We start from the raw sequence: 27,251 nt of genomic DNA, 5'->3' as shown, positions 1-27,251 counted from the left end.
AGCAGCCAGTATTTTTGCTGTAATACCTGATGCCCCAAAGTTCATTCAACCAGCTGTGCAATTGCTAGGTATGATCCAAGGAGAGGAGGCAGCACTGAAATAAATGTCTGAGCATCTCAGCTTCTGCTGGGGAAGAATCCTGATTCCATGATGGCTGCTACTTGCCCTGCAGCCTGAGATTTTAATGACTCCAACTCAACTTGTATAGCTACAAAGGTTATCATTAGCCATACTGCTCCTAAGCCTGCGTGCCAGCAAAGGAAACATTTTTTACATTTCTCTCAGCATTTAATAACACCATAACTGCTGCCAGTCAGCAAAGATCTTCTGAGGATAGCATTAACAGCAAGCAGGTTGGCATGGCTATGCTAAGTGTTTTTATTTCTCTGGTACATCCTGCAAGAACCTAGGAGTTAAAAGGAGACGAGATTTTCATAAACTGCCCCTGTTGAGGCTTGAAATCCAGTTACACAGCCCTTTGTGACTACTGACTTACAGCTAAGTGGTGCGTATGCGTAATGAACACATTGCATAATGCAAACAGAAACATTCATGCCTCAATGCCCAGTATACTGGCATTTAAAAGAAGACTGCCAACAACCGGTCTGTTCATGTTGGGACCCCCTCAACTGCTACTATTCAGACAGAGAACATGCACTGCTGCTGCACAGCTCCATTCCCTGCCACCCTCCAGGCCAAATCATGAGATGTGGAGTGCAGCAGTTGGAGCAACAGCTTTTTAGGAGAGCATCACACAGATGCATTTAAATAAACCTTAGCAAGCAAAGCTCTGCAACTCTCCGTAGCCCCAAACAGATAAACATGGTGATCATCCATGTGGGCACACCAGCAAAACCAGGGGCCTTTAAGTGTCAATTTTTACCAGTACTGAAGCACACACATTTGTAACTCAAGCTCTTTCAAAAATCAGTCTAAGTGAACAGTATCTATTCTTTGGCAATGCATAATGTCTGTCACTGCAAATCAACACTGAGTATAAATTTCCATAATAAGCAAACATGAATGACTCCCTAGAATATCCCATCTGCCCCCCACCTTGCTTCATTTTTGATGCTAAGAGTTATACTGTGGGTACAATTGTGCTGTATGAGGCAGAGCAGCTGCATGATACGATTTACCTGTAATAAAGTTTCTGAACTAAAAGTAATCAAATCTTTATGATGCTGGGGGGCATGAGCTGATCACTAAAAATGTCAGGATAACATCTCCTACCCATATACAGCATTTAACAACTGGCAAGGTGAACTATATTAGGTTTCTCTGCCTTCCTTTAATAACAGGAATAGTTAAAATCTCTGGACTTGAAGGGCCAGTGATCTAATTCAGTAGTCAAATCCCATGTTGTGAGGTGTACTATTAAAAATAGCATTGAAAATGGTAATCGATGTTGGGACATTTCCTTCTTGAACTAACCACATAGATTATTAAAATGCGCTCTCTTTCTGAAGATCTGTTTGCCATATTTTTGAGTTCAGATTTTGTAATTAGTGTAACATTATATCTATTTAAATATTAAATATTATCTACTTTATATTAAATATTGCATGTACATATTTATCTCCATAGCTATGTTTAAGACCTCATCTTGCAAAGCACTGAACATCCACAAATGTTCTTAAATTCACAGAAATTATGGGTCTTGGCACTTCACAGTAGCTTCTAGAACCTAGCCAGTGATCCCTTAGATACAAGGGATGCTTTGTGACAGCACCAGGCAAGGACAGATGACTTCAAATACCAAATCTAAGGCTGCAAATACTGACCATTTTCTCCTGCTTTCCCTTTTGATGGTGCTAGACAATGAATCATTTAGTTTTGCTCTGTGGTGGTCAGTCTTACAGAACTCACAAGTAATTTCCAAACATCCTTTTGCAAAACTTCCGAGAACACAAACCAAAGCTTCTCTCTCCCATCTGTGACATTTTTATTCTCAGCTCTTCCTGCTTTCATGTTCCTTCATCTCAGTTAAGTAATTCACCTTTTTCTTGTAATTGTTATGTTTGTAAGGCAACCCAAAATATCCTGTAAGCATTTTCCAAACACAGGGAAAGCACAGGCTGTGTCCAAGAAACAAATGTACTGTACAGAGACACTCAGAGATGAAAGGTTTGGGATGAAGGACTGCATTTCAAGAATGTATCTGCCACTTCTCTGGAGAGATTAATTGATTTGTCCTGGAGGCAGTATCCCTATCTGGGAAGGATGAATTTCAAAATCTTCTTTTCTTTTCAGCTCTATCATCTGTTTCTTACTCGTAACTTTGATCCAATGATCTTTTCCTCTTCTCTTAGTGGCACTTCTGGATTCCCCTGAACAGGTAACAATTTCATCTGTCTATAGGAACGGTCAATTTTGATCCAAACTCTAGAGTTTTAGGGCAATTATGTAGCCCAAATTGAACTCCGGACAAATACTGAAGCACGGAACTCTGTTTTCTTCAACATTGTTGTCGGGGCTGAAAATATAATGGTGTAACCAGCAGGAAATACTCTTAAAAAAAAGTGCGTATTGCCTTTTCAAAAGGTTCACTTTCAAGCACTATTTCTCACCTGTGCTAAACCTCCAATCTCTTTGACGCAGACATAGAGCCTGAAGAGGTCCAGGGGCTTCTTGCCCACAGCTGGCAGACTGGCCACGGGCGTGCCCCTCTCCTCCATGAACGTGAGGTACCGATCTACCCACATCTTGCGCTCCGGCTCATTTCCTAGCTCATAGACTTTAGTGATCTTCTCTCCAGTTGTGGTAGAGGAACTTGATTTCTAAATTGCAAGAAGAAAAAAAAGAGTTGGGGGAAGGGTGGGAGGGGGAGGGAAAAGAAAGTAAGAAACTCACAACATTGAAAAAGAGAAGATGTCAAACAAACTAAAGCTATCACACAACAGTCAGGAATGAAGGCTACTAGTTCAGGCACAAACAGTACATTCTGTCCATATACGGAAAACTCAGCTTTTTAAATAAAGGGCCCAAACTCCCCATTTTCATATTTCTTTCACTGATCTGAACTTTGGATCCCAGAAGGCAAGTTTCTGATGTTGCCTCGCGTCATTTTAAGAATAGGTAGCTCTCACATAGTGCTTCTTACCCACTTATCTCAAAGTGCTTTACAAGCAATAATTTGGGTAAAATTAAAACCAAGTTTGTCCCACACAAGTTCACATAATACTAAAACCAAACCGAATCAACCCTCTCCTCTTTGCCCCCAAAAAGGGGCTAGAAAACCTCAAAATGTTCCTCCAGAACAGGAATTGCACAGAAGTAGCCTGAAGCATGAATCATGGCGAACTAGTACGCCAAGCAGTAGTACTCTCTTTAGAGAGTTATGCTTTACTACCTTCTTCACACCACCCCTGGCCAAAAAGCAAGATGAGCAAGAGTGCCAAAGTACAAGGAGACTGGTGGCAATACTCTCTGTGAAATGCCAATTAGCTGCCCGAGCCAATAATGCTTGTAAGTGGCTACTACTCTCCTCCCTTGAAAGAGGACAGAAGATAGACATCTCACATGTCCTACCTTCCAAAAAGAATGTGTAGCATGACCTGAGGAAAACCAGAGATGCACAGCAATCAGAGCTGAACCACCAGCCGGAAAAGTGGAGGTGGAAAGAGCAGAATTCTCTCTCACATGGCAGAAATGCAGGAGTGAATCTGTTTTCCTGCTGCTAGTTGGGCTTTACAGCTAATGAAAGCTCATGCTATCTTGATGCCCTTTTCTTCTTTATGTGGAGACAGCAGAAAGCACTGAAGCTGCTACATAAGCTCTAATAACTTCTCACCATATCTCTTCTGTGCAATACAACCCTCTGAGCTGGGCTCTGTGCCATGTGTGGATGGGCTACACCCTATCTGAGCTGCCTCTGATCTGACAGCAGAGAGGGGCTGCTGCTACTGTAGGAAGACCCTCCTGCTTGCAGAAGGTGAAGCAATTTGCTCAGCAGTGGAAGATAGGAGTGGTTCAGAATTAAACACAAGAGAAAAAGATTGATATAAAGCTTTGGGAAAGGAGCCAAATATGTGAAGGGAAACATATCCTCTATGTCTGTATAGCAAAATCCTAAACTTCGTTGTTGACTGCAACAGACACTTCTTTAAACTCATCTAGTCAATCACTCTTTCCCTCCTTTGCCTTTTCCTTACTTTGAACAGGAGACAGCACTATTCTGAAGTAAACGGGAACTTACTTCTATTTAAGCATCTCTAAAGAAGACCCTAGCCGTACTTCATGGATGCTACAGACCACCCACTTTGTCCATGTCCCCACACAGCACTGGTGAGGACTGGCACTCAACACCATGAAAGATGCAGTGGGGTAGCATCCAACTGCCAATGATTTTAAAAGCATTGCCACCATTCATCTTGCATGTTAGCCTGGAAAATATGACAGGTTCTGTATCTCCCTCCAGCCATTAGCTGAAACTTGGCAACACTGGAGGAGAGCCAGGAGAAAAAAGACATGAAGCCAAGGGGGGTGACCCAGCAGTTCCATGAGCCATTGCTGTTCTTTCTAGTGAATGGATATTCATTTTAATTAAATAAATAACCTCCTGTAAAGTTTTCTGCCCTGCTTCCTGATACTGAAACTTATTCTCAGTAGGCCTTCCTACAGACAGATATTATTACCTTTCTTTCTTAGAAATGAGGTGCACTCCTGAATGTACCTGAGCCAGATTCATTTGTGCTACAACTCCTACTGAAGTCAGAGTCAAGGCTGAATTTGTTTTACTAATACTAAGTGTCTGGCAGGAAAGTACTTTGACATGGATCCTGCAGATAATGCAAAGAAAGCACAAACTGATTCTGTAATGGCAACCAGTTTACACAAAGCATCACTTGCTATGGATCTGGCTGTTTAAGAAAATCAGTTTAACTCTTTTCAACAAATATCCTTTGTCAAAAGTTTTTTTGGGGATGGGTGGAAAGAGGGAAGTAGGCAACTCATGTTGCTACTAATTTGATTTTGTAGTGAGAACAGATATATGATCACATAGGCTTGAACAGCTGAATAAATTGGAGGTGCCCCACCATCAACTGCAGTAAGAACAAAGTTACTCTACTCCTCATCAGCATTAATTTTAATCTGACATTTATGATGCCACAGAACTCTAATAAAAACAAAGGTGGGAAATTTCAGCTTTTACCCAGCAAATTTTGTATGCGTTTGTATTCTAACATATGAGGCAACAAAATAGTTTCTATTTCACTTTTATGGTAGTTCACGACTAAGAATGTTCAGATTTACCAATTTTATGTTTTCATTTTTATATGGTAAGATTATCTTTTTCAAATCAGATTCAGAGCAGAATGGAAACAGTTAAGAATTTTTCATTCTGGGTTTTTCTACTATACATCCTAAATGATGCTGCTTTTCAGCAGTGTGGCAGCAGGCTCTAAAATGACAATATAATCTGAAAACTTTTCACATCTTACAGAAGGTAAGAAGTGTTACTTACTGTGTGAGCTTTCAGGTTGTCATGCTTTGTAAAATGGGTGCAATTTTCTTCTAAAATGAAATGTTAACTTTAGAAGAATGCACTGGAGGGAAGAATGCTATTCCTCAAGAGTAAAGATCTTTTTATCTCCTCTATTTTTATAAATGTAAACATATAAAAATGACAGATGTGTGCAAGCCAGTCTACAAACAAACAAACTTCAGTTCCACATGGGCAGGTTCAGCTGGAAGCCTAAATTTGCCTATAAGTAAATGTTAACCCTCAGAAAATAAGGGTTTATTACAAAATGATCCCATTAGCGGATTGTTAACTAAAGTGAGAGCATGCCAGGCAATGCTGGAAGAATACAGATCAGGAGCTTTTCTTCTGTTAAACTGGTTGATAATGTTGGTGATAAAAGAATGCTAGTGGAAGCCTGTGGCACATACCTTTACCAATCTAGTTGTGTCCTAGGCTGCCCTCAATCCCCAGCACTCTTCCACGCTGTATGACTGGCCATGTTTAAATGGATGATTTAAAAAAACCCACCAAAGTATGTGGATACCAAAGCCAATTCCCATATTAAATCCGCTGAACTCATCACTTTATTTTCAATACACCTGTTAAAACTGTGTTATATACAGACCCTTGTATAGTGAGTCTGCAGAATCCTTCACTGCAACACAAATTTCTGTAGGAGTTCTTTTCACATTAAGGCAGTGGGTAGTTGTTTCTGTACATATCTTTAAGCATCTATATTTATAGAACTATCTACCGTTCACTTCCCCCACTTCAATAATTTGCCAATATTACACTTATTACATAGACCTATTTTACTACAGAACGGAGTGCGCATACAGAGGCAGGAAAAACTGCTGAAGTCCAATCTCTGGCAGAGGCTTTTGCAAGACACAATCCTCTGTCAAGATTTCCTCCTGGAGGACCCTGCAGACCCCTCACAGCTAGCACCATGGAGATATAGTACTATTCACAGGTGTATTCACTGTCATGTTCATGGGTACCTATGGACAGTGAACAGCATTTTATGGGGTTTTCATAACCTACTGTTTTATCCATGTTGGAGCAACCCTGTATAGTTCACACCCACAGTTTAAATTTTTCTTTTAAAGAACTTTAAAGCCACCTCGCCACTCTCAGGGATGCACTCTACGTCCAAAATTAGCATAGCAGAAGTGTCCTTTTACCAATGCACCTGAAGAGCCCTCAAAACATAACATTCAACAATTCCTTCTTCACATTTTCTCATGCCTCACTTCCATATAAAACTGCTGAGAGGATCCACTTAGTAGGATCATAGGGATACTGTGAAGTGAATTACAGACCATATTCACCCTTGCTTTTATCCTCTGCTGGAATGGAGAAGGTGTAGCACATGAAACAGTTTTGGGATTTAATGAACAAAATCAGGCTGTTTTCAGGTGTAATAAAACACCTGCAATCAATCGTTCCAGTCTATGTCAGGCTTCTGTTGAAGTCAGTGAAGTCATCCAATACACTGACCTTCATAGGTAAAAAGGGATCAGCTAATCTGCAGTACTTATTTTTCTACTATTCCAAAGCACTATTTATCCATATCTGTGTACCAGGAAGCTAACTGAAGCTAAGTAAAGATGCAGCAGCATTTGGACAGGAGGGCATCCAGAAGAAATTGAAAGCACAAACTTTCTCTATTTTTTTTTTCCTATGCTGTAAGCTGGTATTTACATGGAAAAAACTTCACATACGTTCACAATGACTCTAGAATTTGTTATGCAGTTTATGCAATGAGCTCAGGAATGCATTATCATTTGGTAGCCTTGTAGAGGAAGAATTCAATGTGTTAGCCTGTGCAATAACTCTCTTGCTTTCCTCCAGAAAACCGCCCAAACAAGCAATACCCAAAACATTGCTACAAAAACAGAGTTTTTGGTACCACGCTTTCAGAAATGCTGTTAAGAAAGAGATGAGACTTTGTGGGAACAAGTAACACCAGCTGCCTTCTGAGACTCAAAGTTGCTGCCAAATAAACATCAAAACATTAAGGTGGTGCACTTCATGCCATGCTGCCCCTTTGCTCAGGGGATTCACTAGATGTCTGGATTTTGGATCTTTTTCCTTCCAATTGGCCTTTCTCTGTTTGCCCTGAGACATTCTCGTCAATATATCACTTTGTGAAAATTGTTATCAAAGAATTGTTGCTAATTTAAGTGCACATTAACATTGGAAAAAACCCCTTTATATTCCTCACAAGACTTATTAAAGGTATTATTTCAGTATTTTTCTATAGAGAAATTATGATCATTATTACTTTCGTTAAAAAGAAAAGAAGAACAATTTATATTTTTCTGATTTGAAAAAACAAAGCAAAAATGACCAAGAGGACATTTGCTCCCCACAGGCCATATCAGCTTATGCCTGCAGTCTTTTTTCTGTATGTGCATATAGATTTTCTATGTGTATATATACACATATATATGATGAAATTCTTTTTTAGCTCCACGCATCTCTCAGGTTTTTCTTTATAACCTGTATGAGAACAACTAAACCTACTAATCTAAAAAATAGTTTTCTAAAAACATACATGTATCAGGTTTTTTTCTACCCACAGTCTGAGTTATTTCCAAAATAATGGAATGAAGCAAATCAGAAAGAATTTTGGTTTAGACTGTGCCCTGATCACCTAATGATTGTATTTCCAAATATGCAATTCAAAACTAGAAATGTTTCAACAATATACATGGCAGCTTTTTCACGGTGCTAAGTCTACAATTTAAATGTTGACAGGTATTCGTTTCAACAGGGGAGAAGATTTCTCACTTTGTTTTTTTCCTAAATAATCCTAGCAAAGACAAGTGCAGCAACCAGAGTGAAGTCAGTTGTGTGAAGGAGTTTGGGCCCAGGAACAGAAACGAAATTGTCCTTAACAACACAGTTGGCATGCTTGGAAGCTGATGCATTACAGGAAGGATGTTTTCTTCACAACAACTGCTGTATTACCAGACAGCACACTTGCATGATGCACGCAATTTTACTCTTTCTTATTTCAAAGTACTGTTGGGACAAATTTTGCCCTTGGATAAGCATGCTCAGGCCCCACTGAAGCCAGGCAGTGGAACTTACAGTCATGTGTCCAAGAGCAGAATTTGTACCCAGTGTTACAAAGAAAGAAAACTGTTTAGTGGATAAATAATGAAGAAAAGGAATTTACAAAACAAACAAGCAAGCATTAAAATATAATTAATTACAAAAAAATAAACAAAAACCAAAAAAACCAGAGCCACTTACAGGGCTTGATGGAGTCTTTGGCCAGCCTGGGCTGCTAATGCTATCACTTTCATCTCCATGAAATGAGGAGATGCTAGCAGAGCTTGGGGACATTGGGGAAGGGACTGGCAGGTTGCCTGGGGTTGGGGGCTGAGAAATACCCTGAGAGCTGTAGCTATCCTGTGGTAGAGGAATAAAAAAAAAATAATATGACAAAGGCAGGGCAAACTTTATTAAAAACAAAAAAAATACATCCAGTTTAACAGACTGACCAATTTTTATATATAAAATATATATAAACAGAGAGACACATACATAAAACACACACATATATAAATATATTTATATATATATATAAAAGGTATTAAAACAACATTGTTAATTAGTATAATTTGGAAAGTTTGCTGGATGCTTGGCTAAAGTCACTAAGCCACCATGCTTATTTCAAGCTCACATGGAATGCTAAGCATGGGTTTCCCCTTATGAAAGAAAGAAAAAAAACAAGCTGTTCACCTTATTTTATCAAATAAGGCAGAAAAGCAAAATATTAAAGTATGTTGCTGCTGCTGAGGCGGCCAAAACAGGAAGCTATAACTGAAGGCAGAGAAAAATGGCTGCAAGTATTGAAACCAGGCAAGACCCTTCTTCCCCACCCACATGGCACAGCCGAATCCCCACGCAACTTTTGGCTTGGGTTGCTTTGCCCCTGCAAGTTAAAATGCCGTAAGAACTAGTAACTTTCAGATCCACACAATGAAGGAAAAAAGAAAAAAAAAAAGAAAAGAAACAAACAAAGAGATTGCACGTGAATGGAAAGGCATGCAGGAAAGAACAGAAGTGGGTAGGCCAAAACCAGAAGATGAAGGACAACACAGCAGACTTCTGCGGGCTGAACCAACACCACGTGCAGAGGTGGTAAATACCTTTGACTTGCTCTCGGGCTGGGGGGGTCCTTCTTCTTTGCCATCTGCTTTGAGAGGAAGGGGTAGTTTGGACTCACCAGGTGTCATCATATCTGCAAGACCCATAGGTGCTAATCGAAAACAGGAGAAACAGTTAAGCAGGACTATGTTTGGTTTTGTGGGAAAAAACATGCTGCAAGATTGTGGCACCATGTGAAGCAGAGGTTATCCCACCTCTGTCCTGTTATCCTAGCATCCGGAAACCTGGAAACCTCTTCAGTTGAAGTGAGGAAATAGAAGAGAACGAGCGAGGTGAGAATACAAGCACCATGTAACAACAACCACCACCACTTTACAGGGTAAAATTCAATCTTCATGCTGCTGGTGGTCTTCGACTATTTCCACATTTGACTACTCCATTTTAACAGAACAACAGTCTATTATAGCAACTACTGCACCTTCCCTTTAGCAACAGACAAGTGTAAACGAAAATGATGCACATTTTGCTTGCAATGTTGAATCCGAGAAAAATGCTGAATTTCCCAGTTACGTCTGTATTAAGGTTGGTGTCCAGCAGATAATTCCTGCCCCTACTGACTTCAGTATGAATGGCTCAGCCACTGTGAGCCTTAGCTACAGAATTACAAGCTGTAAACTCCGCTCTGTTGGAGATCCAGCATTCAACGTCTTCCCCTCCTGCCAAAATGAGGTGGGACTATAACGAACGCACAAATGTCTTTCTATGATTATGGCACGCAGTTGCTTCCCAGGGGTGTGAGGAGTTTAAGGGGGTTTTTTATTTGAAGATGCAAGTGCTAAGTATAGTATTATTGCTGCAGAGCTGCTGGGTTCCTGGATTTCTAGAAAGATGCAAGAAGAAACGTTCAGATAAATAGAGAGAAAATACTGGGCAGAGCAGATGCTAGGAGGTGCCATGACACTGAATCAATGCAAATAACCAGAGAACAGCAAGACACCAGGTGATTCTTTCCCTGCAGAAAACCATGTACACAGCATTTGCGGAGGACTAGATTATCTTCCTTTCCTCTCCTCTTTTTTTCCCCTCCATGCCCTTCTTTCAAAGAAGGATCTGAGATAAGAAAAACATAGGATAGAATAACCTACAAGACAATAAAAAGGAAAAAATACATATCCCAAACTTATAAATTTTAAGAATCGGCAAAGCATCATTGTTTTTTTAAAAAAAAAAAAGAAATCTGATTACCAGACTAGTGTGCCTCTCTGCAAAATGACAATGCTGGCTTGCACTAGGCAGCAGGCACACTGCATAACAAGCCAAAGATAGGAGGGGGAAAAGAAGCTTTAAAAATACTTCACAGATTGCCCACTACAAAATGATTATTGCACATATTCATGTATTACTATGTTTTAGAAAATAATTAGTTTTAATTACAGCAGTGAGAGCATGAGCAGGACTCTGGCGAATACGCTGGCAAGCTTTGCAGTGCTAATTTGCTAATATCTTTAGCATCACTGCAGGTTGAGACTATGGGTCTGCCAAAAAAACCTACCCAGCCGTGTGCCATGTGAGTTTACAACTGTATGCTCAATATACAGCTTTGAACTGACGGTGTTTTTCATGGGCACATTTCCTTGTTTTTTCAAAGCACATTTGTAGCCCAATCAAGCCCTTAAAGTCATCAAAACACATAAATCATAATTGAGATTTAAAAAAAAATAAAATTACTTGCAATACTTAAGACTTCAAGAATTGGAACAAAAAGCCTTTTTCAAGTGATGCAGCTGCAGAGAAAAATCTATTGGGATCAGCTAAAAATGCTGTTATTTTTATGTATGTGTGTGAAACCTCAACAAAACAGCCAAGCAATATGATACTGGGAAGCCAGCATCCACTAAGCATTTGATTTGTATGCGTTTTGCCCTTATAACTGTTTGAGGAGTTGGGGCAGCTTGTGACCATTATGAAGTGAAGGATGGCAGCCTAACACATTTTAGTTTTGAATTCCACAGATTAAAAAAAAGTTATTTTTCTTTTAGAGATTTTAAAAAAAATGTATGTACAAAATGGTCAAATGTATGCCACAGTCTGGCTTCAAACTGGAATGCAAAACTGTTATACAAAATCCATTTTAACAGTTAACACGTTTCATGCTGTGAAAGTACTAAAAAAGAAGACTTAGTTTTAGTTTCAAAGCAACCAGAGATGACCCGTCCCCTCTAAAGCGATTTTAGAGAGGTCAAACAAAGCAAAGTTAACAATCACACTTCTTCACCAGAATTCTGCATGGCTAAATTCTCTGCTGATATCTCACTGTTATCTAGGTTGGCACATCGTATTTCTATTACAAGGAATATAATAATTGTGCCCACTCCTGGTAGTCCTGTTTCCATCAGAATTCCTTTATAAAAATCTCTTTTCCAGAGAGATTTAAGTTAACACCTCATGTAAAGGGCAAGTAAGTAACTCTAGTCTGCAAATTACCACATATATTCTGACTATTAATCAAGTTTAGAAAATGTAACAATACTGATTCGTTTTGGCTTTTGAATATTTCTTATTGGGATATGCAAACATAACTACCAGGAGTTGGAGACAATTATGAAAAAAATAATAAAGTTTCCCAATTCTGTTTCACTTTTTGTTCTAAATTATTTAATGCATCTACATCCTTTCTTTCTACCTATAAGAGAAGAACTGCAAGGATTTCACTAGCAAATTGCAAGCTTGTCTAGTTTCCCTATAGCTTTTACCTAGGAAGTTTCCACAGCTACTTTTCTATCCACTATTGAAATGCTGTTTCATAACTTCTTGCAAACGTACTCTCCAGCGATTTGCAAACAGACATTCCTTCACTTTTTTTAGCAAAGTGGTACAGCAAGAACATTGTTTTGACCCCTTCTGAGCAGTGAAATACTGTTATTGTCACGAAACTGCTAAAATAAGACACAGCCTCTTTCTACACAGGTACTAATAATTCTGTGTGTGAAGTGCAGACCAAAGGATAAAACATTTTAGAGAGGAGGATAACAGGGAAATCTTGACTCAAAAAGTGTTGTAGTGTACTGTGAATAGGTTTCAAGTACTAGCCTCTGGCTTATTATAAGAATTTAAGAGCTAGAATGATTTCAAAAAGCAGGTATGGGTCAAGGTCCTGAATTAACTATTCCACACTGAATTTAATGTACTCAAAGGCAGATATTGACATGAGTAAAACTGCAGCAAAGTATTCTTTTTTGCTAAAGGCTGCTCTATCAGTCCCAGAAGGTGATGAAATACAGTAGGAGTAGCAATACACAAACATTGTTTTTCTCTTTATTGCTAGTGCAATAACAAATCACACTCCACAAAACAGAATATTACATCCTTTGTAAGCATTCCTTCTTCCCTTCCACCCCTAGCACTCTCACACCAAGAAAAAAAAACAAATAAACAAACAAACAAAAAAGCAGCAAATTCATGACTCATGTGGACTTGGCAAGAGGATCCTCCTCACTGCTTTTATGCCCACAGGAAAAATGGAAGAGGGACAGCAGCGTTGCCTAATGTCCTGCCCCGAATGACCGTCTGCCTCCGGGGAAAAGCACAGCCCAGGGCACTTGGGCACCTTATCTGAAAGGGGTGAGTGGGCCACCCAAGGACCTCAGCGCTGCACCTCCTTTCTGCCTAACAAGTCTTGTCCGAGGGATGACAGGTGCATGTGGTTTGGGACGCGGGCATCTCTGTGCCAGGAGCTGGCCGATTTACACAGCCAGGAGCTGGCTGAGTCACACAATGACCACTGGATCACGGTCACCGGTTTTTTGAAGTATAGGTGATGGGATACTTCAGCTGTTATCAACTGCTGACATCCTCCAGAAAGTTTATTTCAATGTGCATTATATAATAGCTCATACAAAGATATGCATTACAGCAAAAAAAAATAGTGAAATAAATGGAGGTTTCAATTTTTCAGAAAAATGTAACCAAGCTGGAAAACAGAGAAAACCAATTAAGATTTCTAAAAAATGCTTCACATTCATAAACATGATTGCTTTTTCTATCAGAGGTTCATCCAAATGAAAGTCAAATATATATACGAAAAGGTAAGTGTTGTATCTATTTTTAAGGTTATTTTTAAGAGCATCCTTTTAATTCCTTTAGTGCAAATAACTTTTCCTAGAACTTCATGTTTTATGTTAAAAATACATTGGGAACAATAATACCCAGAAAGTGAAAGGTTTCAGGAGGACCGATGTAGTGAAATTAGGAAAGGATCCTGGTGGCAAGTAAGGAGATTAATGCCTTTTTACTGTTTTGTTCACCTCCAGAGGTAGCAAAGACTGAGTGCCAGTTTCTGTGCAAGCACAAGTTTGGATCTGTGAGATCCAAGCTCCGTATTACTTCTTTTTAAAGGTAATTTTCACTAGAATTAACAAGCCTTAATGCATGAAATTACTATTTTATTTATGTTGGGCTTTCTAAGTTTCCTTTTACTATATGTATTTTTAAAGCTTGAATTTAAAAAATAGGGGAAAAAAATCTAAAATATGTATGTGAACTCACATAACAAAAGGACAGTGGAGGTTATACAATTTCTCTGAATGGCAGTTTGTTCCATAATTGTAAAGGGATTCCAGAATTTTTTCTTGAAGCTTTTGTTATTGTTATGGATGGGATACTCAATCAGAAGGATATGTCTCCTTTGATCTCATAATTTCTGTGTTCCTGAACTGCTCTACATAAGCAGAAGCTGGCACTCTGTTGTTTGATCCACAGTCACTGATGTGAAGTACCAGGATGCATAAATGCAACATGATTTTCATTTCAACTGTGACATTAATTAAAAAAACTAAAGAAAAAGACCCAACAGATCAACTGGTAATGAGTTATAAATACTCCTAAAAATGTGTAGCAAAACCAGCATTATACTTAACTGTAGTTGATTAAAATGAGTATAACCAAAACCTACCTTCCTCCCTCGAAACAGAATAGCAACCACACTCTCCAAAACCCAGACAACCAAGAAAACAACTCCCTCTTGCTTACCTTGGTTTTCCATTGGCCTCTAATTGAAACCACAGTTGCTCATGCCCAGTGCATGTGAGCAAGTTAACTAGTGCCCGCACTTCACTCCATCAGCAGTCACTCAGCTGCATTTGTTTTTGGCCATACACACTGACTGAACCCTGGTTTATCTGAGAGACCTGTGACTTTACAATAGTGAGGAAAAAAGGTTCAAGAGCCAGAAAGCTGAACCGGTCTTTGTGTCACAGAAAATGCCATTTTCAAGCCTGTAAGTAGTGTCACCTGCAAGTTCTCCACCTCATCAAATGCAGGGCCAGAGCTCACACTGAAGTGCTCCCCCTGCTCAAGACATTACCATTTTAAGTACTGTATTTACACTTGTCTTAAGCTCAGCCCTTCATTTCTTTGACCCAAGCAGAAGGATGTCAGGACAGGGGAAAATGCAGCATTCCCACTGCATGTGCCCCCAGCAGTATATTCCCACCTAATTTTCTCTTTTTGTTTCCTGCCCCTACCAACACTATCTGTGTGCTCTTGGGGGTCAGCTGCAAAAAGCGATCTAGATACATGTCTGCTCACACACAGAGGAAAAGCGGTGCGCTGAACTCCTCTAGTTCATCTCATACTTACTTTCCATTGGGTAATCTTTGAATTAATAAAACTGGAACAAAAGAAAACCTCACAAATGCACTGGCAGAAAAAACCCTGATAAATGTTTAAATTATTAAAAATCCAATATTTCAGAATGCATAACACAATAAAAAGAGTATGACTACCCCATACAAAAGACTGCTAGGATAAATGGCCTTGCATTGAACAGATTTCCACTGTATGAAATAACGAATGGCTGAATTATCTGAACAAAAAAACCTCTGTGAATCTTCCTTTAAACTGGTTATTCCTCAGGAATACATAAATCTTCTTAGGCAGGGCACTCTGCCATCTGTTTGCTGTTGGTTATTTTTGCAGCTCTGGGGGCCAAAGGAAAAGGGGGAAAAATTACTTCTGCTAATAGCAAAACAGAATTTATAGCACAGTTTCAATGCTCAGAAGTAATTTTATTTCAGCAAGCCAGACAAAACACATAACTACACAAACAAAACATAATATTACCTGGGACAGCTCTGGTGGGGGAAAAGCAAGCTATTATCTAATGGTCTTTTCAATAGCTTTTCCCTCTTCATCTAGACAGTGAAGTGTGCTGTCTGGACTAACCAATGGCTTCCAAGCCAGCACTGAAAAGCCCTTCTTTATTTTTTATTTTATTTTTTTTGAAAAAAAATTACTGGTTAACAGCTTCCTTTCTGTTTCTTCTGCTAACCAAAAATGTAACATAATATTCTTGAAAAGTAAGACACTATTAAGTGTCTCAGAAGTTCCTATGTAGAGGAAAGAAACTCTATGGACAAACTAGAATCTCACAGTGGCCATTTTCTGTCCAGGAAGCAGGGACATATAGAATTGACAGGGAAGAAAGACAGGGAAGGAGGCAAAGGATGAAGGAATGAAACACACTAAGCAGCGCAGAGAGGAAGATACTGAAACACAGGCTCTTGGTAAGATACAATTTAAGTAGTAAGGTATCTCTAAAGAAATAAACAAAAGCAGAAACAATATCAAATCACTGTAGCACAACTATCCAGCTTCCAGAAAAATTTCAAAAACCCCAACATTTCAAAAAAGGCTAATGTAAAGGACGCACAGAAACTCCATGACTGGAGTAAGTATTTGGGAGGATTCACTTTAGGGTCACTGAAACGCCATCCAAACCCGCCCCAATCAAAGAAATGATCTTTACTGGTATTATCTTGATGAAGGATCACTGTTACAAGTTCAAGCTGAATATGGACCAAAAAAAACCCAAACCAAAACCCACATTTGCAGAGAACTACATTCACCTGTCTTCACAGTCACACACAAAGCTGCAAATAATTCTAAATTCACAAGTCATGATATGAAGGGTAATTCCAGCAGCTACACAGAATATGGTTTTTTTTTTGCAAAAGAAAGCTATGATTAAATTTCATATACAGATATTTAAATAAGTAAATTAAGAAACCCTATATATGGTTATATGAATTTTGGAAACAGTAAATATGGCCTATGTTTTCAGAACAGAATAATTATTTTAAGTGCTCAACTTACAGCATCTTCAAGTCAGACCTGGTGCACATATATTTTTTAAAACCAGTACTAGATTAAATATCTGAAATTGCAATCTTAGGAAGTAAAATACTGAAAAGCAACAGCAGCCTCTTAAAATTTCTCCTTCCCTCTCTTGCAGACACATACACACAAATATACATATACTTGCTAGTCAACACCTACGTCAAACTGGGTCCGAGTGTTGCTGGAACTGTTCAAAACATTGTACTCATCTACATGCTGTGCAAAAGAACTTAATGAAAAATGTATGAGTTATTGTACAAAAAAATGCAAAAACCTTAGCCTAGTTTCAAACCTATCCAACAGGGGTGAATCGGATGAAGAAGGCTATCCCCCTGCCACCAGCCCAGGGCTGGTACTGTTAAGCAGATTTATGGAGGAAGGCCACTGCTGAAAGGTTACCCACCATTAACTGTTGAACTGTTCACCATGTTAGGTGCCATGCTGTAAGGAGGAGCCTGCGGGTTCATCAAGCCAGAGCTGTTGTTCATCGGCTGAGTGTAGGGGGAGCTGGATCCCATAATACCGCTCTGATTCATGGCAGGAAAATTGCCTTGCCTATGAGAAGAAAGAGCACACACACGATGTCTCATTACATACCTCATTGCTGAAGATGCTGTGGTTTGTTACAGAGTACCTCTTCTATTGTTTGCAAATAGCTAAGGAGAAAGCACGCAATTAGTTCATTTTACCTACATGGGAGCTTTGAATTAGTCATGAATTAGTTACTGTATGTGAGACAGAACTGGACTGAACACAAATTTCAAGAGATGTATACACTGCCTTTACATGTCACAACCAATCAGCAGAAAAATACAACTTGCATTATTTATCCTATGAGTAGACAAGTAATGTGATCGAGTCAAAATTAGAACCTAGTGTCGGCATAAAAAAAACCAACCAGTGAATTGTCATTTTGACCACGTAATAGAAATTCTTACCTGCCATAGCTTAAAAAACAGTGAAATGACCACAACAAAAACGGGTACCATAGAATCTGTTTCAGATTTCTGTATCTGATGTTATCACATTGAATACAATGTTCCTCTTTTGTCCATGCTATCTATGTCCAATCTTTCAAAAAAAAAAAAAAAAAAAAAGGTACATACTACACTTTGCTGAAACAAGAAACCTCAGCAGAACTATTTTGGTTTTGAAAATTAATCACATATCTGTAAAATACTTTTCATAACTGAGACTTAAGTTTGTCTGAAAAACTGTCCTAAATGAAGCTCTTACCTAATTCTCCACATCTTCAGACCAAGTATTTTTGAAGGCTAAACCTTATCTACTCTAAATTCTAAAAGTAAGTTCTAAAAAGTATCTAAGTATCAAATTCTATAGATAAACTGAGGCATAAGGAAGAAAATAATCCAATCCAAGTAAGCAGAATAACCTGATCCAACTTCAAAAATAACCTTTTATTCTTTTAATCCATAATACAATTATCTACTCTTGATATAGTTGAAGACTGCACATGTTATGATATGGATATAGATACAGATTTATACACACAAAATCATATATATAAATAAAAACACATGCAAAAATATACTTACTTGTATATTCATAGCCTACATAGGAAAATACAAAACTCAGACCTGTTTCTTCAACGTACCCCCTGTAAATTTATGCTGTTTTTCCAAATAAAGGAGACAAGAAAAGAAGTAACCACCCCTTTACATAGCTTTGGTACCTGTCAGCTTTTTTTTTCCTCACAAAAAACAAAGCATTTAATTTTATCCCACAGGCAGGGAAAGCTGCATGTCCTGGTAGCAAGATGGAGTTTTGGTATAAATTCTACTTTTCATTATTATCCAGTATTCAAACAAAACAGACAACGCCCAAACCAACAACCCTGAATAACTTCAATGGCTTCTTGTCTTCTCCAAACTCATGGCAGATTCTTAACGCAATTGGTAGAAAGGGATTTCTTTTTTAGGAGGTACAGGAGGAAGACCATTAAATCACTATTTGGCCTAATTTTTCTTGACACATTGTGAATTTCTTCAAAGGAAAAGAGAACGTGTTATCTAAATAAAGCATCTTTTTCCAAGTCAGTTTTGTCCTTTGCTCTCTGAAGACAAACTTTTCTTCACTCTTGCAAAGAGGCAAAGGCTTTCTTTTGATATGAAGGAGACAACTGCCATACAATGTCATTTCCCTGATGAAGCTTGCAATGAGTAGTGGAGGGAAAAGATTTAAAATGCACAGTGCTGCAATGCTCCAAGGGAAAATTACAAAGGGAAAAGAGAAGAGCAGGACCATTTGGCAACAACTTTAAAAGATTTCAGTCACACAATCAAGCTTTTCTTATGTAAATACTTTATCTTAAACACCCCCACCCCCCTTTTTTTAGCTGAAAATTGCTATATTTCAACAAATGCAGTTAACTGAAAAGTTCTTTCTATGCTGGATAAGCGAGATCCTTCCTATTGCTGGTTAAAGTTACTAGTGAGCACGAAGAAAATGTGCAAGTGCATTTCTACACTTTAAAAATGAAGTAATAGATTTTGAAAGGTTCTTTTATGGAGTAAGGATGGGATTCTGGAAAAGACAGAAGTCTCTACAGGTATCTATCTCTCCAATGTCCTTCTGATTTAAAAATACACAGGACATCCACATCTGCAGGTAAGCTAAAATTGGTCCTTACCTACTAATATTTCAATACTATTACTTCCTATAGCATGTGTATCTTCTAGGCTGTGGGGCTGTTCATTGTCTCAAATTGAGGTACAACCTATTTCATGTTACCCACTATGGACATCAATCTCAATTGTAGCTCATGAAAGCATACTGCTGTACAACAGCTTTAAATCAAAAAGTAGAAAACTATTTCCAGTTTAGACGGGGAGTGGAAATTAAATAAAAGGAATACACTAGCTTTGGCCAGGACAGCAAGAAAACAACGGAAGTCTAAAGAAAATTGCTTCTGTACCCAGAAAGACCTGAATGGCAGAACCTAATTCCGATATTTCATCTGGCAAGGCAATACCTTTCCTTTTCATCCTCCCATTAATGCTGCACTTGGAATGGACACAGCTCTCCATCTCTGGAAAGAGCCCAGCAAGTGAAAAGACAGCACCAACCCTGGCAGAACTTTGTCCTTCCCTGGTCCCCTATCAATGCACTGACCGCAGCACAGACGAGCTAATTCAGTGACACTGAAAGGCAACATCGTGTAAGAGTAAATGTTATTTTATCCTGAGACTGGGTACAGTGCGCAGTACAGAGCTCCTCCACATACTATTCTGCTCTATGATGGCTTGGAATGGAAAGTTTCTTTAGGGAGAAATAATCAGGTATTACTTCAGTCTTTAATTCTCACTCCACAGTGGGCCTCCTTTGAGTAAAGACTGCCAACTGTGACAAATTGTGCTGCATCAGTGCTATAATATGAAGTGGAGTCCATTAAGAACTGAGCTGAGATCACCAAACTCATTTTGATTAACCTCCAGGTCACTAAACACTTATAAATATGTTGCACAGCAGCTGCTAAACATATTTATATATGCTTAAGGTCACAGCATCATCTGTTGGTTGTTGGAGTTAAGTCAAAAATCTTATGTTTCCTTCTGTGCTGCTTTTAGTAAAGGCATATCCAACACGCTATTTAAGAAGTAGTTATCTCAAAGCATACTACCGGACTCTCTCCTACACCTCCCAATTCCCTCCTCTATTTTTTTGGAAGGCTAAATAAAAATCAAGTCTTTTAAAAACAGTCTGCTGTACATGTAGTGACATCTAATGGCAAAAATTCAACTGACCAGCTATGAATTCTATAGCAGAACCCAGTTAAGTATACTATTTAACAATATTTACCACATAAACACCAATGGCTGCATTGCCTAGGGATGACAAAAGTGATAATTAGGAATAACAGGACGAAATTAAGAAAAGAAACACCTATGTTGAGTATAGTGAAAAAGTGTCTCATGCAGCTACCCTCCAAGAGAATGAAGGAAACCTCAGTATTGCACACTTCTGCACACAGACAACACATTAGAAAAAGTACTGCTCAGAGAAATCCTACATTACATATGAACTAGATGACCTGTCATGTATTTTCCAGCTCTAACTCCTCCAATACCATGATCCCAGATCACATATTTTTGTCCATTTAGAAGAAAAAGCAGCTGGGCCAATACAAATTTAGGATTATGCTATCAATTTAAACACTATACTTAAGCCTACACATTTCTTTTTTTCTGCTCTACTGCCACAAGTAGATCTCTAAGCATTCAGCAAATGGAAGGGAGGGAAATCTGCTTGTTTTCTGTGGTTTATTTACTCTGGTGACAATTAGTAATTCACAGCACTTGCATAATGCCAGAGACAGTTGTTACGCTCGAGGAAAGGGCTGCCACCCAGGGGGACCTAGACAGGCTGGAGGAATGTGCTGACAGGAACCTTATGAAAGTCAGCAGGGACAAGTGCAAGGTCCTGCACCTGGGAAGGATGAGCCCCCTGCAGCGGTGCTGGCTGGGGCTTGACTGGGGGGAGCAGCTTTGCTGTAAAGCCCCTGGGCATCTTGGCAGACAGGGAGCTGAGTGTGAGCCAGCGGAGTGCCCTGGCAGCAAAGAGGGCCAAAAACATCCTGGGCTGTGTGAGCAGGAGCAGAGCCAGGAGATGGAGGGAACTGATCACCCCCTCCTTACTCGTCACTCATTAGACTCCATCTAGAGTATCATGTCCAGTTTTGGATCCCCCAGTAAAGGAAAGAGGACGATAAACTGGAGTGAGTTTAGCAGAGGACCCTTTAGATGGTCAGGGCTTGAGCACTCACCCTGGAGAGGCTGAAGGATGAGGGCTAGTTCAGCCAGGGGCAGAGACAGCTTTTGAGAGGAACCCAACAGCAGCCCCCCCAGCAACTAAAAGGAGGTCAGCAAGAAGATGAAGCCAGGTTCTTCACAGTGAGGCACAGTGGGAGGATGAGACACAAGGGACAAGAGTTAAAACATGGGAAGTTCAGACTGGATGTAAGGAAACCCTTTTCCCAGTAAAAACAGTCAGGCACTAGACCTGGTGGCCCAGAGAGGGTTTGCAGTCTGTCCTTGGAGGTTTTCAAGATCCAGCTGGATAAAGCCCTGAGGTCTCAGCTGAGCCTGCTGAGGAAGAGGCTGGGCCAGAGACCTCCTGAGGTTCCTTCCAGTCTGAATGACCCTATGATCCCAGACTGTCAGCTTAATTGTGCTGTTGATAGTCTGGTGTACTATCGGGTCCAAAATACAACTGGTCAAATTCAAAACATTCCCTTTTAAGAAGGTCCTGTTCTGCTCTTTTGTCTTCCTTCATTTGCAATCTACCCGAAGCTTAATCTGCACTTAATCCTTTTTCTCTGCAAAACAAGTAGCATCAGATCTAATTGTGTCTTCTGAGCTAACGCAGAAGTCCATGTACATAAAGAGAGGAGATGACATGCAAGATCTGGTCATCGTTAAAAAGCAGAACAAAGGAATTGTAAGAAAAAAGAGCACTGACAATACAAAGGAGCGCACGAGTGATCACAGCTGCCGAGCAGTGTCTCTTATATTGAGATGCCTTCCTTTAATTGGACATGTAATCACCAGCAGGTTAGTGTGTTGTCTCCGACTGCTACACAAAAGTCATTCTGCAGCCCTTGCGTTTAATACTTGATGGTATGTGATTTAGTACCTCCCCAGTGTTGCTATCTGATGAAGGTTTTTACTGTTTTCCTCAAATTTGAACAAACATGAACTAATTACAAAATTGAGTTCAGAGGTAGGTGTGGTTTAGCGATGGACAATGATAAATGTGGGTTATGCTTCTCAGCAGGACAAGAAATGAAGACAGAACTTTTCATATGGAAACATGTCAAAGCTCAGGGTTTTGCTGTGTGCAGAAGGATCAAGTTCTATGACTTTCTCTGGATTCTGTGGCACACATCTGACACTCTGTGCTCTCCTCTCAATCTAAACCTGTGACATTGAAGCAAAGCCCTTCGTGCACTCAGAAAAAATGATCCAGCTTCTGTAATGAGCCCTGTGGCACCGTGAACAAAGGAATGAGTCGAACACAGACATTTGTATGAAACAGAAGGAGGGTTCAGAGGTGGAGAGTCTAGAAGGGCTGCAGGTGAGGAGAGTTTGGGGCAGAAAAGATGGAAATGGAGGGGAGAGTAGGTGGATATGAAGCATGAACAGCAAGGGTTGAGAGCATCCTTACTAAGTGCCAAAGGTTTTTCAGGCCAGGAGGATGATGGGTGCTCTGGAGAAGGGAGATGAAACAGAAATGCAGGAGGAAGAGCAGGGAGGAACATACAGGGAGCCGCTACTCCCAGGCTAAACACAGGAAAGGTCCCTCCAGCACAAACACAGAGCCTCTCAGCCAGGTCTGCCTGAAGGAAGGGAGAGATTCACAGGGCAGCCTCAAAAGCTGGGTGCTACAAGAGATGTGCCTTTCTGCAGCTCCTCTGCTCGTGCACACTGCGACAAGGCAGAGCCAGGCTCCAAGGCGGCCACCCTGGCCAGGAGCTGGGCGAGCACAATGGAGCGATGCCAAAGGAGCAGTGTTGCAAAGATGGGAGCTGGGATGGGACACATAGCCCACCCAGGTAGGGAAGAGCTGCCACTGAGTCACACCTCACACATCCTGGTGGCCACAAGCTCGCACCAATTATTATTTAGGCACCTCTGCACTGTGCTTCCTGACACTTCCCACAGCACTCACGTAATGTAGGATTTTTCCCAGTTATCCTGCCGTCAGCACTGGACCTGAAAAATTATCCTGTTACTGTCACCTGGCCACCTGAACAATTGGCTGGTGGAAAAAAAAAATAGCCCACAAGCTCATGGAAGTTTGCCATTTCTGCTCCAGATCTTTAACCTACATCAGTTTTGCAGCGAATGCACTACAGCACCTCAGGGGAATAATTTGTGTAAACATTTTAAAAGGAACATTTTTTTTTTTAATGCTGACACACTGCTAAGGTGGCTACTTGATTACAAACTGTGAAAATGACTGCGTTAGGCTGCACTCACAAATCACAGTGTACTGACCAAATTGCCCTGTGCTTATCTGTGCCAGGTCTGCAGCATGACAATATTTCCTCTCTCTTTTAAATGTCAAAGTATGATTTGGGGGGTTGTTATTTAAACACACTGACCTGCACAATAACCAGAAGTACTTTATTTAAATCTGTCTTGAGCTGGGACTAGCCTTAAGCGCTTATAATCTGTCATACTTTGACACCAAATGGGTTATTATAACGAGAGTAATTCAGGAGTGAGACCCGTGAATGCTTTCTCCCTGGAGAATTTACACATAAACATGTGCATGCAGATACATATGCTCTTTTGTTACGTATTTTCCTTCTTGCTACATTATGGGCCTCCTTGGAGAAGTGAAACTGTTTCCGTCATCAGGGGATATGGGAGAACTGAAGGAGGGAGAAGAGAGCAAGGGAAAATAAGCCCCCAACATTGCTTACTTTGCTCTGACTGGAAGTTCATCAGTGCGTCAGCACTGTTAGCAAAGGCCAAGACACCCGAAATCTGAACATTCGCTTGAGCAGCTATGAAATGGCATTAAAGGCAGTTCCCATCTGAATAAAACAAACAAATTTAACACCACTGTATCTGAAAGCTAAGTATCTCCCTGTCATTAGCTGCTACTATAAGTGTACTAACCTGGATTTACATTTCCTTCTTTGTTAGTGGGAAAGCTCACCACTTGCAACAACAAAGTTTTAAAAAAGCAACCACAAAAGCTGGTAATGTGACCAGGTCTGCCACAAGATTTTTTCCATTTTTCAGGTTAAAAGTAAAAAGAAAATTTTATACTTGTGTGTGTGCATGCATGAACAGGGGAGGCCAAAGCTCAGAAATACACTGACACTCACAAAACACTGGAAAACATAAAGGAAAAAGCATCCAGATTTGTACCAAGGTGCATGTGCATGTGTGTGTGTGTCTGCTGACATCAGACACATAGAATCAACACCAAACTACTCCTTTCAACAACCAGGCCTAAAAGCCAATGCTAAAACAGGGAATAATTTTCTAGCATCATAATTATGTGACAGTGCACATCACCTTGTAATCCACTGCAGACTGACCAAGCACGCTGCCTGTTTTCTTCGTCTGGCTGATCTAAAGATTATTGTGTAAGATACTTTTTGGAAGAATAACAGGAATACCCTTTCTAAATATATTCTTTTTCTTCTGATTACCCAGATACTTGTGCCTTTAGCATTATCACCATTACTTACGTTTCACTAAGAAACAATCAAGGAGGGAGAAGAAACTTAAAAATCAGTTGTTTCTACTAGGCTGATTCAATGCTCAGATCCTCAGAAAAGCGGCCACAAGAACTTTTTGCTAACAGCAGCTGTTTGCACACTGCCCCATCAGACATAGTATCTGAGCACTGTGAAGATACATTTCTTAGCCCAAGTGGTGTGTGTGATGGGTAAAAGAGGGCTGCTATAACCTGTCTGGCAAGCAGTAGCATGCATGAACTGAGTTTGTAGTGAAAAATCAAATTTGCCCTGTATGGCATGATGCAGTCAATCTGAACCAAAATGGTACCAGAAGGGTGATTTAGCTCAGTGTGACTTGATATCAAAATGGGAATGACTCATATGACTCTCTCACTATGCACCTTCTATTTTTGTGCATGTTTATAAATAGCTGTATTAAAAAGTCGGAAGGCCCTACAAACTCTCCCAGAATGATTACTTGGAAGAGGGTAAGAGTCTGTTCCCAGCACACAAACAGCCAGGACGTCATCAAAGCATGGTGCTAAAAAGCCACAGGAAGCTAAGGACACACTGCATGTTCCACTAATTCAATTTCCTCTGATGGGGCACTGCCTCAGGAGAGGCTCGACCCCTGAGCTGCCTCCTCCTCCACCTGGGGATGTGGACCTCCTGTCACCTCTCACCACGCTCTCACCATGTTCAGTCATGTCCTCGCACTGTTTTTGAGCACCACTGCAGCTCCATGGAGCTCACTGTGCTGGCAACCAACTGAAAATCTAATAAACTCCTGATCGTTTCATGCCAGCTCTTCAGTGTATCTTTTCATAGTAAAATGTCATCTGGCTGACAGTGCACTGAATGCAACTGTGCATCTGTAGCAGCATGGCGAGGAAGTTCTCCAAAGGGATTTCCCAGCAGACACATTTTCACTTACCTACCTTTGCCCAATAGCCTAGAGCTGTTATATGTTTATCAATATTATTACTACCACTATTACCATCAGTCTCGGCACTTTGGCATCCAGACAGTTTCACAAGAGCTATGTGGTGCATATATCTGCATGGCTTCAGCTGGCTCTTTTCTTCATCTTTGGCTCAGAAGACGTCTGAAACCTACTGTGACAACTGCAACAGGTATTTAATGTTTTAGTGAGACTCCTGAACATAGTTTTAAAAATCTTATTGCTGTTATGTTACTATTAATATGATTCTTACAAGGTTACTTATATGTCCACTTAGAATTGATGCTTCTATCTGAACTCCATCAATAAAGTGAAGGGCTCTTCCCACTCATATTGACTCAGGTAGCATTGCTAAAAAAATTGCTTAATTTTCTCTCAGCTATCACCATTGTGAACAACCTAAAACCTTAAAACCGCTCTAAAACCTGTAACACTCCTACCATTTTTTATGTGTTTCTGTCACAAAAATCTTAAGCTGTTCAATCACAGTCTTGTACTTGCACAATATATGTGCCAAATCACACAGAGCAGTCACAGAATTAGCTTTCTTTGAGTTCCATTAAGCAGATGGCTATTCTCCTGGTTTTTGGGTTTGTTCTTTTTTTCTGACTAGTGCTGTGATTTAAACTAGTAGATCTTCTGGCTAATAGGCAAAAAGACAGACAGTGTGAAAATCCAGTTCCCTCATCTGAAACATTTCTTGCCACCCAAGAAAGAGTCCTCCCTTATTCTTTCCTTTTATACGCTAGCAATTAATGGAGTACCGCATTCCTAATGCCCTAAAGATCACCTTTTGAGGTACAGAATTCCACTTATCATCTGACTCTGAGGCAGAATGTTAATAAACTACACTGAATCCTACAATACAATTTTGTTTCAAAATAATTAGTAATTCTATAGAGGGCAATTGCTCTCCTAAATAACCAAATCAAGCCAAAAATAATCTTGACACAGAAATAATCGAATTAGAAGTGTCTCTAAGATGAATGAAAATTCTCATTCATGACTTTGAAAATCACCCTTCCTTCCCAAAATACTTCTGCTTTCACAATTTAGGAATGGTTACTCTGGAGGGAAGGAGTAGGACTCTTGAGGTCTGTGGTTAATCTCTAATGGCATGAACAGCAAACAGCAGTCTACTTGATTGATGAGTAACCAAAAAAGAAAAAAATGCCTCCCCAAATCACTGGTTGCCTGCACAAGCTCTGCAGCATGGTGACATTCAGGGCTCCAAAATGATGGATTTAGCTTTTAGCAAAACAAAGTTCCAGATAAAAATATATTTCTCTTAGTCTCCCTCCAGA

General features: G+C 39.9%; 1 protein-coding gene across 6 annotated transcripts in view; it reads right to left on the bottom strand.

Annotated features, from left to right (window-relative positions):
- ARID1B (AT-rich interaction domain 1B) overlaps window positions 1-27,251 on the bottom strand; it is a 334,093-nt gene that overhangs the window by 27,507 nt on the left and 279,335 nt on the right. For 4 of the 6 annotated variants that reach the window (XM_074818828.1, XM_074818830.1, XM_074818829.1 and 1 more), the window contains 4 exons: window positions 17,172-17,323; window positions 9,634-9,743; window positions 8,732-8,890; window positions 2,571-2,780 (listed from right to left, as the gene is read on the bottom strand). In XM_074818828.1, coding sequence (XP_074674929.1) covers window positions 2,571-2,780; window positions 8,732-8,890; window positions 9,634-9,743; window positions 17,172-17,323 — 631 coding nt within the window. The remainder of the gene's footprint in view (window positions 1-2,570; window positions 2,781-8,731; window positions 8,891-9,633; window positions 9,744-17,171; window positions 17,324-27,251) is intronic. The other 2 variants (XM_074818831.1, XM_074818833.1) reach the window with 1 other exon arrangement.

The sequence above is a fragment of the Strix aluco genome, chromosome 3, assembly GCF_031877795.1.
Source record: "Strix aluco isolate bStrAlu1 chromosome 3, bStrAlu1.hap1, whole genome shotgun sequence".
In the NCBI taxonomy this organism is placed as follows: domain Eukaryota; kingdom Metazoa; phylum Chordata; class Aves; order Strigiformes; family Strigidae; genus Strix; species Strix aluco.
The sequence above is the reverse complement of the archived record's forward strand: the minus strand, read 5'-3'. Positions and strand labels throughout refer to the sequence as shown.